This window comes from Catharus ustulatus, chromosome Z (assembly GCF_009819885.2).
Source record: "Catharus ustulatus isolate bCatUst1 chromosome Z, bCatUst1.pri.v2, whole genome shotgun sequence".
Lineage (NCBI taxonomy): Eukaryota > Metazoa > Chordata > Aves > Passeriformes > Turdidae > Catharus > Catharus ustulatus.
Window position 1 is genome coordinate 13,548,630 of NC_046262.2, and position 14,705 is coordinate 13,563,334.

General features: G+C 41.8%; 1 protein-coding gene across 1 annotated transcript in view; it reads right to left on the bottom strand.

Annotated features, from left to right (window-relative positions):
- LOC117010537 (complement component C6-like) overlaps window positions 1-14,705 on the bottom strand; it is a 98,859-nt gene that overhangs the window by 46,087 nt on the left and 38,067 nt on the right. The window contains exons 14-17 of the mRNA XM_033085051.1: window positions 14,522-14,654; window positions 13,363-13,554; window positions 11,823-11,913; window positions 10,172-10,413 (exon numbers count right to left, since the gene is read on the bottom strand). Of these exons, the coding sequence (XP_032940942.1) occupies window positions 10,172-10,413; window positions 11,823-11,913; window positions 13,363-13,554; window positions 14,522-14,654 (658 nt within the window). The remainder of the gene's footprint in view (window positions 1-10,171; window positions 10,414-11,822; window positions 11,914-13,362; window positions 13,555-14,521; window positions 14,655-14,705) is intronic.

Sequence of the window (14,705 nt, forward strand, 5' to 3'; positions counted from 1 at the left end):
AAGAGCAAATAACCAGTGATTGTAACAGTAAATAAAACTAGACAGGCCTCATTTTGCAGTCCCAGAGGCAAAGGGGTGCAGGTCCGTTCACATCCAGCCAGCAAACTGCACAAAAACAGTTGTCTTGCTGGAAACAGTCCCTGGCCCATGTGAGTGGTTCAGTTGGCCCCAAATGCTCTTTTGGGGGAGAACCAGCTAATACAGACCAAAATCACAATAAATAATTCAATAGGAAGGATAATCATGTGCCACTTTCTGGACCCCATGGCCTGGTCCTCTTTCATTATTGCAGCACAGACGCAACCAGGCTGCTTGTCAGAGGACAGAAATCGCTGCAATGTTATGATGATCCTTCTCTGCTGCTTCTGGGAACACAGAACAAAAATCACTTCTCTTTAAAAGGATCTTAAACTTACACAAGCAATGAAATCTTAAATGCAACTGCTTGATAAAGTAACTATTCTGAAATACTTCCAAGAAATTAGGCCATTGCTGAAGTCCAACTCTGAAGTGCTATTTATTTGCTAAATACTTTTTTTCTCTTGGATGATCACTGGTAATAACAGTAGCTCCCAAAATGATTTCATGAGAGGTACTTATTTGTCAGGCTCATTTCTACCTTTCAAACCTTTGCAAATGAAATCAGCAGGTCATTACATGCAGTACAAAGCTTTCAAACCAGAAATCACAGAACTTTTGTTAATCCAAGGACTGGCCAGCAAATTTAGCATTGAAAATGTGGACCTAAATCAAGGCAATTGATAGTTATACAGAATCTATTTCCCGGTGGCAGCAGGTCTCTGTCCAATCCTCACTAGGACTTCTTCTTTTCAATAGCCAATTAATTTCAATGTCACAATTACAGGGACCAAGATGGAGAAAGAGGGGTTGTGGGTCATTGAGGCATTTTCAATCAAGCTCTGGGCACATGGCTTCATTATCTTCTATTCTACAGCTCTGGCAAGGACACAAGTGTATCCTGAGCGAAAACCTGATAGAAGGCCAGCTTACTTTTACTTCTGAAATCTGAAGAATGCCTGTTGAATCCAGTAGCCTGGCTGGTGTGTGTCATGGTTCTTTATCCCTGCAGTCCTTGGACAAGATGTGTTTGTCCAATAGATATTTTTCCTGGTAAATCAAGATCACCACCTTTCTGCAAAATTATCTAGCTGTGCTGGGGCAGCATTGATGGGTTTCAGTGTGGTCAGGGTCTTCCTCAGTCCTGCACCTCCTGGAGTGGCTGGTGGTGTGTTCAGTGACTCATTTCTGGAAAGAGGCTTTGACAGTGATACATTTGCCACCTCCTTAATATTACTTGGATCTTCCTGATTAGATGGGCATCATAAACAACAATTGTGGAAATTGAGAAAAACAAAAAATTAAGTGCTTTCAAACAGTCATGGTTGATTCTGCTATAAGTTTCAATTGCCTCTAGCTGAGCTGATTTCCAGGAACAGATCTCATTTCTGCTTTACTGTTTATTGCAGCCCTCTCTTGGGACTGGTAATAGGAAGCTACAGATTGGCTGCTTTACAGTGCAGTGTCAGAAAGCCTTCCTGAGATACACATAAACAGCCAGTGAACTGAGGAAACTGCAGATAATCAGCTTTATTTTCTCCCTGAGTGGGTTTTAACACATGGGTCACATTGACCTTAGCACATGGACCTGAAATTCACACTTGGTGCTCAGTTACCCACAATCACTTGTGTGATCATTTTTTGTAGTTGATTTGTCAGAAAAGTAAGATATCACGTAAAAGCTAAGGTTCTTCTATCAGCTGCACAATTGCACTATACTCACAGAAGAATCTAATAAAAGAGGAAGAGTGATCCTATTATTTAGCAAGGTCTCAGAAGCAGAGGACATGTGAGGGAGAAAGTCCCTGGTAACCAGGTTATGTGCCCAGTAAAGAAAATATCATTATAAGTTTGCACTCGCTGAAATGTTTTTGATTTCTAGATAAGTGTGTACTTCTTCATCTTCCTGCATACTGCAAGGGCTGTGTCTCCCTAGGGACTCCCAGGGCAGCAGGCAGTACCTGGTAGATCAAACCAATCATAAAATCATAAAATGCTTGTAGTTAGAAGGGACTTGAAAGATCTTCTAGTCTATTACCCGTTCCATGGGCAATGATGTCTTTCACTAGACCAGGTTGCTTAAAGTCCTATCTAGCCTGAGGTATCCACAGTTTCTCTGGGCAACCTGTTCCAGTGCCCCACCACATTCACAGTAAAGAATGTCTTCCTAACATCTAACCTCTTTCAGCTTTAAGTCATTTCCTCTTGTGCGATCACTATATGCTCTTGTAAAAAGTCCCTCTCCAAATCCCTTGTGGGGCCTATTTAGGTACTGGAAGGTGCCATAAAGTCTGTCCAGGAGTCTTCTCCAGGCTGAACAGCCCCAGCTCCCTCATTCTTCCCTCACAGGAGCGATATTCCAGAACCTGATCATTTTTGTGGCCTCCTCTGGGATCATTCCAACAGGTCCACTCCCCACCCCACACCCAGAGAGCCGGGCAGCCCCAGCCTTGGACACCTTCCTGCAAATGGGGACAGGCCAAGGCCAGACTGGTTTATTGGTCCATGGGCAGGAATCCCAACCAGCAAGGTCCATGACCAGGAGGAGCAGGGCCTGATGGCCTTGGCAGGCTGAAACCATTTCCTGGACCATGGATAGATGGGGAATTCCCATGAGAAGCTGGTCTGGGCCATAAGTGTGCCTGCATCCCTCATGCCCTGGTGCTTGAGATACCGTATGTGCTCTGGGTAGATTATTTCCCCAGATAAGGATGATGCTGGGTGAAAGGCTCTGCTACCCCACGAATTATGTAAATAACAGCTTTCAAAGACAAAATGGGAATTTTAGCAAAAAGGCTTAATTTAAAAATAAACAACAGTTGAGTTAGTATCAACTTCTGTCTGCTCTGGGTTTAGTTATTGCAACAAATGGGCTCTCTGGGTAAAGAGCTGGGCAGGATGCACCACAGCCACCCATACTCTGTCCCTGTTCTGCTGGTGGCTGGCCATGTCTCATACAGGCACCTTCATCTCTTCCACCCGCAGGTAAATAGCTCTGACTGGTTTCTGGTTCAACATGCAATGGGAAAGATGCACAGGCACCTCATTTGGTGCTCAGCATCCTTTCTGGAGCCAGCCTTGACTTATCACAGTGCTGAACCCCACAACAGCTTTGGTCTTTTGTGGGTGAAGCCAGTTATTCCTAAAAAGAAGTAGTAATACAAAAAGTGCTGATCTGGAAGACAAATCATTTGGCGATGGAAATTAAGTATAAATTTAACTTAAATGTCTAAAACGTATACTTTTTTAAAAAACAGAAGTAGAAAAGTTTAATCCAATTTTGGAAATCTATAGCATAAATCCTTGTATTTGTCCTAGTCACCCCCTACATTCCTTCCAAGTCAGCACAGGAAGACAGGCACCATTAGGTCATGACTCACTCAGCTTGTTTTGAGATATCTATCTAAGACAGAAATTCTGCCCTCTAAGGGGCTGTTTCTCTCCTCAACTGACTAAAAAGACAGCCAAAGATGATTATCTTTTAGGGACATCTCATTTGCAGTAATCAAGGAATGAAGATCAGCTTGCTCAGATCTATCTGCATCGGAAATCTTCATGCCAACCTACATATGAACACACAGCATTGGGAGCTGTTGAAACCCCTCCCCCTTGTAGTAAAATTGACATCTGTGAGCACAAGTTTCCTGAATTTAGTTAAGTTTTGGTTTAAAAAACATGTTATTTGTTGCATCTTTATCCCATAACCCTTCATCAGTGAAACTGAATCATTTCTGTTACAGATAGAGTTGAAGCTTGCCTTTTCTGAAAAAAAAATTATCAAAGCCTACTGCTCAAGGACATCTGGGCGAGGAGAAATGTGATGGACTTCTCCCTCTGGATACACAACTGCATATGTTGAGCTGGAGCTATCATGAATGCCACAATTTATGCTGCTGCTGGAGATGTGTTCCTGCCCTTTTTGGAGTGCAAATCTGAGAGTGCACTGGACAGCAGTGGGCTCTGCCAGAAAAACACGGAAAGGTGGAAACTGGAAAAACACTGACTAAGATGGTCTTTGTTTCACCACTCACTGGGAAAATGTTATTAGCAAAACCAGTGGTGTCTATTTTCTACTGTCTTTACTATACCTAGCAATTTTGCATATAATAGTCTTATTTTGCACCAAAATCCTAAATCAAGAGATAATTACCACTCCCACAGCATCTGAAATATAAAGACACCAGGACTCAAACATTTAATACCAGATGTTTTCGTATTTGCAACAAGAAACAGTATTTGCTATAACTAAGCTGTGGCTCATCAGCAAAGTTTGGCAGTTGATATTTAAATCTGATTTACTTTCAAACCCTTGAAGAAGACTCTGGATTACCCCCTTCTGAGGTTGCATAAGGATACATATTAAAACAGACATTATTCAGTTCTCTATTTTCTCAAATTTCACATTCTACATTACAATAAGTATTTATACAGAAGCTGTGGTGAGATGGCTACAACAGCAGTGCTAATTGTCCAGCCATTAAATCATGCCTCAGCTGTCTCAGTCCCTGGTAAGCATATTCTGTATACATTACACACACTCTTGTACCAGTGAAAAATTAGATATGTTGAAATTTGCAGGGAAATTTGTGTGAAAAAGCTCATTATATTTATATATTGGATGATTCCTCTCTAATGTTAAGACCAAATAGATGGGGTTTTTTTCTGCGCAGCAGAGAAGCTGCATTACCAAGAAAGATGCCCTTTGAGAATCTGTAAGGTCTCTGTGACCTAGGTTACCCTGACAGATTCACTTCAGGTTTGCTGTATCTTCTCCAATTATAAGTTATGGCCCAAGGCAACAATCCATCAAGCCAGGTATGTTACTTGGAGCTTACAATGGCAAAGAAGGGATGGCATTTCCTGCCCACTTGAATAAGAAAACCATCATTACCTAATATAAGCCATCTCATCTAGAAAAAGACAGATGTTGTAGGAAATATTAAAGAACTTCAGTCCTTGATCTAAGGGCTGGGGACCCCTGTGACAGAACACAGGAGCAACCCAAAGTCCTGCAAAGTGCAACCCAGACCCTACTGAAGCCAACAGTAAAAACCCCACTTATTTCAGCATGCTGAAGATTTCCTCTAGGTTCAGTGTATGGCAGAATTATCCCCTTATGAGTGGCAGATGGTGTCTCCATTCTGTGCTGTAATGTTCAACTGCAAAACAGAAACTATGGGAATTATCCCCATCAGTGAGAGACAATAAAGCAAGTCTTACTGCAAGCACTTGCATAGCACACAACCACTCAGAGACAAGAGGTGCTGGAGAAGGGGGGCAGGCAGAGAGCACCTGGCTGCCTTCTGTTTACCGGGAAATAACTTCATCTGGCGATTTATCATGGTGAAAAGTGTCAGGGATAAAAAATTCCTTTTATCAGAAACTTTACCAGACAGTCAAACTAGAATCAGAGGCCTGTAATGAAAAGCTAGTATTAAGGTTAGAGGATCAGAGCACGAAATCTTCATTATTTGCTAGTGGTGCAGAGAGCATACACAACCATTCTGAGTGATTTTTCCCCCTCATAATGCAACCAGTAGGAAGAAACAGGGGCACTAAAATCCAATCTAAACATAATCGAATTTGCAACTCACTCCCCGGTCACCACTAGGGTATTACTATAGATCTTCAGTTGGAAGAAAGAGCTATAGAACTACAAAGGAAAGCCTAATTCAACCTTTTATAATAATTTTTGCTATACATTTTAAGCAAGAAAGCATATATTTATTGCTTTTAGCAGCAGGAATAATTTCTTTTTTTTCTTGAGCTCTATCAAGTTGAGACTAGTTGCTGCTCTAGGGAGCTTAACAACATCCCAGATATGTTTCTTTGCAGGGAAAGATGACCATATCCAGCCCACTCCCAGCCCCCAGGTGACTTTGTCCAGCCTTTGGCAAAGTACATAGGGCACGTTGCTCAGTAGTGGATATTTCCCATGCATCATGCAATGGGTGAGCAACTGATGTGTCAGACATAAAGGTTTGTAGTGAATGGAGTGGCATCAGACTGGCAACTGGTTATGTATGTTCTTTAGGGCTTCATCATGGGCCCTGTGCATCTTCAGAAATTACTTTAGATGCAGGGATGGAAGGGATACTGCACCTGCAGACGATACTAACTTGGGAGGAGCTGTTGACTCCCTCCAAAGCAGAGAGAAGCTGCAGAGACACCCTTTATGAGATGGATTGTCAACTACCAGCATTACGAACAAGGAAAAATGCTGGATTCTGAACCTGGGAGAGGACAATCCTTGAAGTATAGACAGACTGGGAAATGAGATGCTGGAAAGCAATGCCACAGAATGGGACCTGGGGGTTGCACACGAGCCATCAGTGCCCTGGCAGCCAGGAGGGCCAACCCTGTCCTGGGGGCATCAGGGACAGCATCACCAGCTGGGCAAGGCAGGGGATTGTCCTGCTCTGCTCCGAGCTGGGGCAGCCTCACCTCCAGGGCTGGGGCAGCTTTGGGTGCCACAACATAAAAAAGACATGAAAATATTAGAAAGTGTCCAAAAGAGGGCCATAAGGATGGTGAAGGGTCTGAAGGGGAAGCTGTGTGAGGAGTGGCTGAGGGCCCTTGGTCTGTTCAGCCTGGAGGAGACTGAGGAGACACCTCACAATTTCCTTGTGAGGGGAAGAGGAGGATCAGGCACTGATCTCTTCCCTGTGTGACCAGTGACAAGATGCAAAGGAATGGCCTGAAGTTGTGTCAGGGGAGGTTTAGGGATGAAATCAGGAAAAGGTTTTTCACACAAAGGATGTTTGGGCACTGGAAGAGGCTCCCAGGGGCAGTGGTCACAGCACCAAGCCTGTCTGAGTCCAATAAGCATTTGGACAATGCTCTCAGGCACATGGTAGGATTCTTGGGGCGTCCTGTGCAAGGCCAGGAGTTGGACTTGGATGATCCATGTGGGTACTTTCAACTCAGCAAATTCTATGATTCTTTTCTATGATTCTGTGGGGTTTTTTTCCCCCACATTATCAGTGTTCTGATGTCTGTTGGTAAAGAAATAAGTGACTTTCTGTTTTCCCCTTCTTTAAAGGCAGGTTTATACCCAGATTTGTGAAATTCTGAGTGCTGAAGGGAAAATTCTAGTTGCAACTGCTCAGAAGTAATGATTTATGACCAAGGAATTGCTGGGGACATGAACCATGGTTGGGTTGAGGTGCCCCATGCAATTGTTCTCAGGTTTGGTGCTGATGCAGGTGTATGCAAGGAATCTGATTGTGATGTATTTCAATAGACTTCAAGTAGAACCACATATTGCACTAGGACTCAGCCCAGTGCATTGTTCATTAAACGTTTATTTTATATTTAAAGTAAAAACTTTCTTAATTCACCTTGAGGGGTGCAATAAAAATTCCCCAATCTTTAGCTTCAGGCATTCTGCCTAAAGCTCAAACCAAGCAAACAATCACAGAATGCTAGCACCTCCCCCCTTCAGCTACCTCAATTAAAAATCACATTGTTTTGAATACTTCACTCAATCATTGTGGAATTGTGGTTTTCAATGTTTGGTATTGTTTCTTCCATTTGTACTGTGACTGCAGGCAGGCTCTTGCTACCCCTTCCCCATCTGACGTCAGAAGTGGTGGTGAAGTGCCTGCTCTGTCTGCCTGCAGGTACTCAACCAGTGAGAAAAAGTGCACAGCAGTCACAAGCACAAGGACAAAGCAAATGGCTGAGGAAAGGAAAAGTCTCATCTAGCTCTAGGGGAGACCAAAGGCAATATTTCTTTTTCTCCCTTTTCCATTTGTTCCCCTCCCTTCCTCTGCACATCCCCAGAGGTAGCAGCAATGACAAGCCATCCTTATATCCCCAATCCCAGGTCATTTTCAGAAAGAAAAAAGCCACTGCCACCCTTCTCCCAAAAAGCTGTTAAGTGAGGTGTATTTTTTCCCTTGTCCTTTTGTTTTGATCCGCTTATCCGTTCATAACTGACCACGTTTTTCCGTGGGTGGCTCAGTCTGCATTTGATCATGGAGTCTGCAGAGAGCAAGTGGGTCATGGCAGGCAGCTCCCCTGCTCCAGCACCTGCAGTTTGATGCCAGCACACTTCATGGCAGCCAGCATGCAATGACTGACTGTCCTTCTCCTCCCTGTCGTCTTCATTTGGATGCAGTGAGGGTGGATCTCTTCTTTGGGGCATTGGTAAGGCATCAGGCAGGAGCACTGGGTCTGTGTCTCTGGGAATGAATGTAGGGAAATATAGCAGCAAATGTGATGACTAAAACCAAATTTTATACTTAGATGACATTTCAAAGTCCAACGGGGGAAAAATTATTGGATGTTTGTGATATATTAGTTACAAAACGTCTGTCATGCATTCACTAGATGGCTGGATGTTAGGAATAGAGACATATTCAACTTTAAAAAAACAGTTTTTGCAGCAATGGCCAGTACAAAAGCAGAATTGATCTAACTATTTTTAATCACTGGCTTTCCATGACTTTTATTCTAAACAAAGATATATTAAGTTGACTTTCTTTTCCCAATTATCCTTGAACACAATCTTGCTATGAAATGGAGTCTTAAGGTCCATATTGTGCCAGCTCCTATTTCATTAAAACTCTCTTTATGAATGCTAAGCTACCTACTGCTGGCCTGTGGTAAAGCTCAGTCCTGCTGGTTATTTCATTACCTATTTCTGATCTAATCAGGTTCTGACTCTTTATATTATTTCCCAGAAATTCCCTAGGCAGAGTTTCTGCCTTCAGTTTTTTAAAACATGAAAAATGTGTGCTTTCCTCCATTTAGCTTCTTTCACGGTACTGCAGTATCTTCTCTGCAGTATCTTCTGTCCCTCTGTTGATACCAACTACTCTCTCTCAGGAAAAGCAAAACATTAATTTCCTAAATGTTTGTGCACACTCATGAAAAGTGGACTTCTGTGGAGATGGTGAAGAGTCCAGCTCTAATCTCTTGAGCACCACACTAATATTATTTAATATATTTTTCTCCCCTCTCTCTTATTTTTCTGAACAGGGCTCCTCTGTAGGCTTATGAGAGAAAATCACTGAAGTGCTGGCGTAAGATCCAGCTTGAAGACACTTGCACAGTGGAAGCAGAGCTAGACATCTTAGATGCTCGAATAAGCAATTTTTAAAAAATTATCATATTTTTCTCAGGAGCACAAGGTGCCTAGAGGTTCCACCAGAGCATGGCCATTGATGGGCACACCTGGTCATGCCCTCTGCTTGAGCCCAAAAGGCAGTAATTTTACAGCCATATTTACTTCAAATTCTCTGCTGCAGATATCTTGCATCTTTAAAGTAGGGGCTTAGGATTGCTGCACACTGCTGTTGCTTTATTTATCATTAAGTAGACCAGGTGTGATAAGAATCAGATTTGTCTCTGCCAGCAAGGTATGAAGTGAGTGTTTGTCACTCAGCCTTTACCTGGAAAGCACTTGATGTGCATGGAACCAGTCAGCACCTCAGACATTTACAGAAAAACCTACTGCTCTTATCACCTGGTCACACAGTAAATAGCCAAGTTGCATAGTACTGTTTAGAAAATAATCCTCTTAGGGATTTTACCAGCTTAGCTAGTTCATTAAAACTCTTGATAAACACAGTTTTTACATATGGGTATTTTGCCATTAAAATCCCATTAAGCCTGATGTCCCCAGTGTTGCTTTTGAAGTAGTATCATGATTTAATTTGACAACTTAATTATATGCTATAGAAGGTGTGGCCCAAATTAATTCCTGAAGTACAAACAAGGAGCTGGTAGCATTACAAGGAATGGGTGAAAATATTACCAATTAGATATTTGTGATTAAAGATGCAAATGTTCATTCTCCTGAAAAGTTCTCTTAATCTCCAAGTTTGTCTTGGAGGAACTCAAATTCCAGCCCTGTAATGGGCTGCAATGGGAAGTAGCAACACTTCACTAGCTGTGAATAAAGGGAAAAGGCTCATATCTAAATGCAACCCTAGGTAGCAGGGACACAGGACTGACCACACTTTCACACTCTGTGTGCCCAGAGGGACCACGAGGTCTGTAAATCCTGCTCTCGGAGCAGTGAATGTCAGCACATTTTACTTTTAGATCCAAAACAATGGCTAATCTCACCATTCAGAAGTCATACCTTCACAATCCTCCCAGTCATAGCAGGTGTCATAGCCACAGGGCACTTTCTTCAAGCTATTTGTAGAGAGCTTTGCCCTCTCAATAGCCCAGTCTAGGTTGGAATTACCATGGCAAGGGCCAGTATGCAAGAAATGAAATGACTGCACTCCGAGGCACATTTCAGCTGAGTACTGACAGCTGGGCTTGGTCACATTCTGTTCAGAAGCAGCATGTAGCACACAGATGTCTTCTGAGTAGTGGCTGCCCAAAGGAATAAAAGAAAAATTATTTTAGCGAGCTGTGGAAAAGTCCATGCTTTGAAACAGTCCATCAGCATTGAATGAAACACAGCAAAGCCATGGTCAGGCTGGAGATCCACCTAAAGACCTAAGGCTGCCCTAGCTGCTGCAGGGCCTGGACCTGATAAAACAAGTGCTTTGAGATGGGGAAGCTTTGGTCCTGTCCAGCTATTGGGAGGTGAAGGGCATTTATCTGTACAGGAAAAAGGAGAGGCTGCTACCTCCACAAGGATGTGAAATTTCAGAGAGCCTGGGTGGGTTTTCTGAGTTAATGCATCCCTGCAGCTGTGTATCCCAACACAGCTGTCTTGGGACCAAGGGCAGGCAAAAACAATCATGTGGCTTGTAGTATCTTTTTTTTTTTTTTTTGTATTGGTTATTGAATGAATTCATTCCTAGAAGGTGCATGCATTTCCAAGAAGAATCATTTTGCAGAGCATAGTCATTTTCTAAAAAGAGGATCATAAAATCATAGAATGGTTTGGATTGGAAGGAACCTTAGAGATCATAGTTATTGCATGCTCCTCATACATGGTGATGACATTGGAGAAATAAAGAGATTAAAAGGAAGAGCTGGGGTCTTCAGTAGCAGGAGATTAAAAAGACGTGCTGTGGTGCCTCATTACAGTAATGTAATTGGGTGCATTAGGGAGAGCACTGCCAACAGATTATGGGAGGTGACCCTGCATGTCTAGTCAGCCTGGTGAGGCACATGTGGAGAGCTGTGTCTAGTTCTGGGCTCCTCAGGACAAGAGAGACTTCTGGAGTGGTTCCAGTGGAAGGTGACAGAGATGATCAAAGGACCAGAGCATCTCTCGTATGAGGACAGGCTGAGGGAGCTGGCCCTGTTCAGCCTTGAGAAAAGACAACTGAGAGTGGACCCCATCAGAGTCTGTCAGTGTCTGCAGGGAGGGGTCAGAGCAAGGACCAGGCTCTGCTCAGAGGTGCTGAGACAACGGGGCAGTGAGTGATGCACAGGAAATTCTACCTGAATACAAGGAATAAGTGGATTACTGTGAGTGGAACAGTGTGCATGGAAAGGTGGTGGAGTCTCCCTCACTGGAGATATCCAAGCCCATCTGGACACAATCCTGTTCCGTGTGCTCTGGGGTGGCCCTGCTTGAACAGGGAGGTTGGGCCAGGAAGACCACTGGGAATCCCTCCTATCTGACCCATTCTGTGATTCTGTGATCATTTATTTCGTAGGATACAAACAGGACTGTAATTTGAATACAGAGGAACATCTAGGTAATATCTGAACAGAGAGTAGTCTTGATTTGCAGTTGTCTTTTCCTGCTCTTCCTATTTGGTGTCACAATGGCCTCTTGGTCTATCATTACAGAAACTTTAATTTCTAATTACAGTACTTACCCACAATCTTCTTCTGGAGACATACAAACACACTGAGATCCAACCTGCTTTTGTCCTGGATTGCAAATTCCTCTAATTTTAGTTTGCACATCTGAAACAACAGAGTGAGAGCTACTGTAACTAGTAAGGAGTAAACAGAAATATCTTACACTGCTACCATGAAAACTAAAAATTGATTTATTTCTATTTATTCTAAATTCCTCCCTTCAAAAGCTGCCTGGTTGGCATGCTACAAGTATTTTCATCAGTCTTTGCAAAAATCACTGGGAAATACTCTTTAACAGGAGAAGCTGAAGTTTCAGTAGAATGCATTTTCCTACTTTGCTTTCATAAAGCTTTGTTAATGCAGTTGGAGTTTGGTTGGCTTGATTTTGGTTTTAAGCAAACAGTTGCAGTGTCTCAATTTTATTATTAAAGTTTACAGTACATTGCATCCAAAAATTCTGAATTTAATGCAGAAGTTTAGAGCTGAAATTCTGTCACCATGGGAGACACAAAGTACAACTAAAATTAATGAACAGCTGCTGTATGTCTTAAACGCAGTCATCAGTTCTAGCTAACTGAAATAAACAGTACAGTAATTTCACGATTATAAGCCGCACCATTTTGACTAAAATTTTGGTCCAAATTCGAAGTGCAGCTTATATATGGACAAAGAACAAAAAGTTGCTGTTTTAGTTTGGAGGACAGGTGTCTGCTGAGAAAGGCAGGAGCTTCTCTTTGAAATGGAGAATGTAAACCCCCTCCCTCCAAATTATTATAATTTTGAAATCAAGGGGCTTTCAGGCAAAGATATGGGAATTAGGAATAACAGTTCTTTACTAGGGAAATTGTAATAGAAATACAGTACTACAAAGAAACAAACTGCAAACCCTGACAAAGTCAGAGTACAACCTGACACCCCGTCAGGCAGGGTGTTGGTAGCAGTCCCATTAAATGGTGGCTGCATCCTCCTGCAGTGACAGATGTGATTCAGTTGAAGCAGTGCTCCTGTACAAGGTGCAGTTTCCCTCCAGAGGTCCAGTGGTGATGTGGAGAAATCCGGTTTCCTTCTGGAGTCCAGTGGAGAAAGGGGCTCCCTTAGTGTCCCAAAACCTCTGTTTTTATCTTGGTAAGAAATGTTGGGCTCTTCCCCCTGGCTGGAGCAACTTCCAATGGGATGCAGTAATTTTATCAGTCCCACAGTGGGACTCAATGGGCCATTAGCAGAAAATGACTGGCTGGAGGAAGGATGGGGTGTGAAAAGATAAAGAACAATGCTCTGCCTAGTTTCAATGGATGGTCCATTAGCAGAATATCTCCCATGGAGATAAGGATCACTGTCCCCACCCTCAACAGATGGTGATAGAATAGATACCTTTTATCACACTCTGCATTGTAACATGCAGCTTATAATGAGGTGCAACTTACATATGGACAAAGAAGGAAAAGTTTCCAACACCTGAAAGTGCGGCTTATAATCAGGTGTGGCTTATAATTGTGAAATTACTCTGTTAATACCAGCAATATGGGAACAGTAGGTATCTGCAGGCATACTAACCTTTTTCGCATGTAATAGACCTCAAAATAGGAGGTATCCAGGACAGGTCTTTCCCACAGGTATACTTTGTGTGACCAGTGATTATAAACCCATCTTGGCAGCTCAGCTTCATTGTTTCACCGATGTTGTACTGTTGCTTAAATGGGGAAATTGTGACACTGTCAGATATTGTTGGCCTGAGGCATACTGAGGCTGTAACAAACAATAAAAAAAAGCATAATTCTTGTTGGCTTAATGCTATGTGGATATTTACAGAGAGTCATAATGCTTTATCTCAAGAACCATATAAAGATACTCAGTAACACTGAACATTTGTCTGACATTCAAAACTAATAAAAATTTCACATAATTAAGTCTGGAAATTTTCAGTGCACTTTCATAGCCTTTAAAATATTTTTCAAGTAATCACTAAATAATGACAATATGTTTCTCATCTATGCCAATATAAGTAATTTAATTTTGCTGTCTAAAAATAGTAAGAATAGCATTTAACAGCATATTTTAATTTCTCTTTTGTAAATGGAAGAAAGGCAATGGCAATAGAAAGCTCATAAGTATATTCAGGTACTTCTTTTGTTAAAATGAAGACTAAGTCAATTAAATCACACCAAGTTCTAGAAAACTACTGAGATCTCTCTTGTCAGCAAACACAGACAAATTCTGATCCTTAATTCTTAACTGACCTTCAAGGCATTGATTTATGGTAGAGATTTTCAAGGCAGCCTGGGAGATCATGGTTAGAAATACACCATCCATTTAATATAAAAATAGTAGGCAAATTTCTGTTCGAATGATTTCTTTCTCATAACTATCAACTTAAAGATATCTACATGAGTCTGAGAACAAAAGGTGAGTCCTTTTGTTAAAGGTATTTAAAACTAGAAAAGAGAAGGATCTTACAGCATCCATCTGAGGATTTTTTAATGCACTGGATATTAAAATTTCCTTACAAAGCACATAATAGTAACACTTCTGAATTGAAAGAAGAGTGAGGTAGTGACTCATGATGTTTTTGCTATGTCTACATGAAATGCCTTCTTAAAATGCTATCTTTTCAGATATGTTTGAGATTTTTTTCTTAAAAAACCTTAATTAAAATTTTTTGTATGTTTTCCTTCTCCTTCTATTTTGTTACTGTGCATTTTGTTAATATTCTTACGTTGGCACTCAATATGTTGCTGTGTCCAGGTTTGATCTGGCAGACACCGAAGATACTGATAGCCAATGAGGATATGACCACTCACACAAGCAATTTCAACTTCCTCCCCCACAGCATACTGGTTCTTTTCATTCTAAAAAAAAATAAATAAAAAAAAATCAAAAACTCATACCAAAAAGTTCTG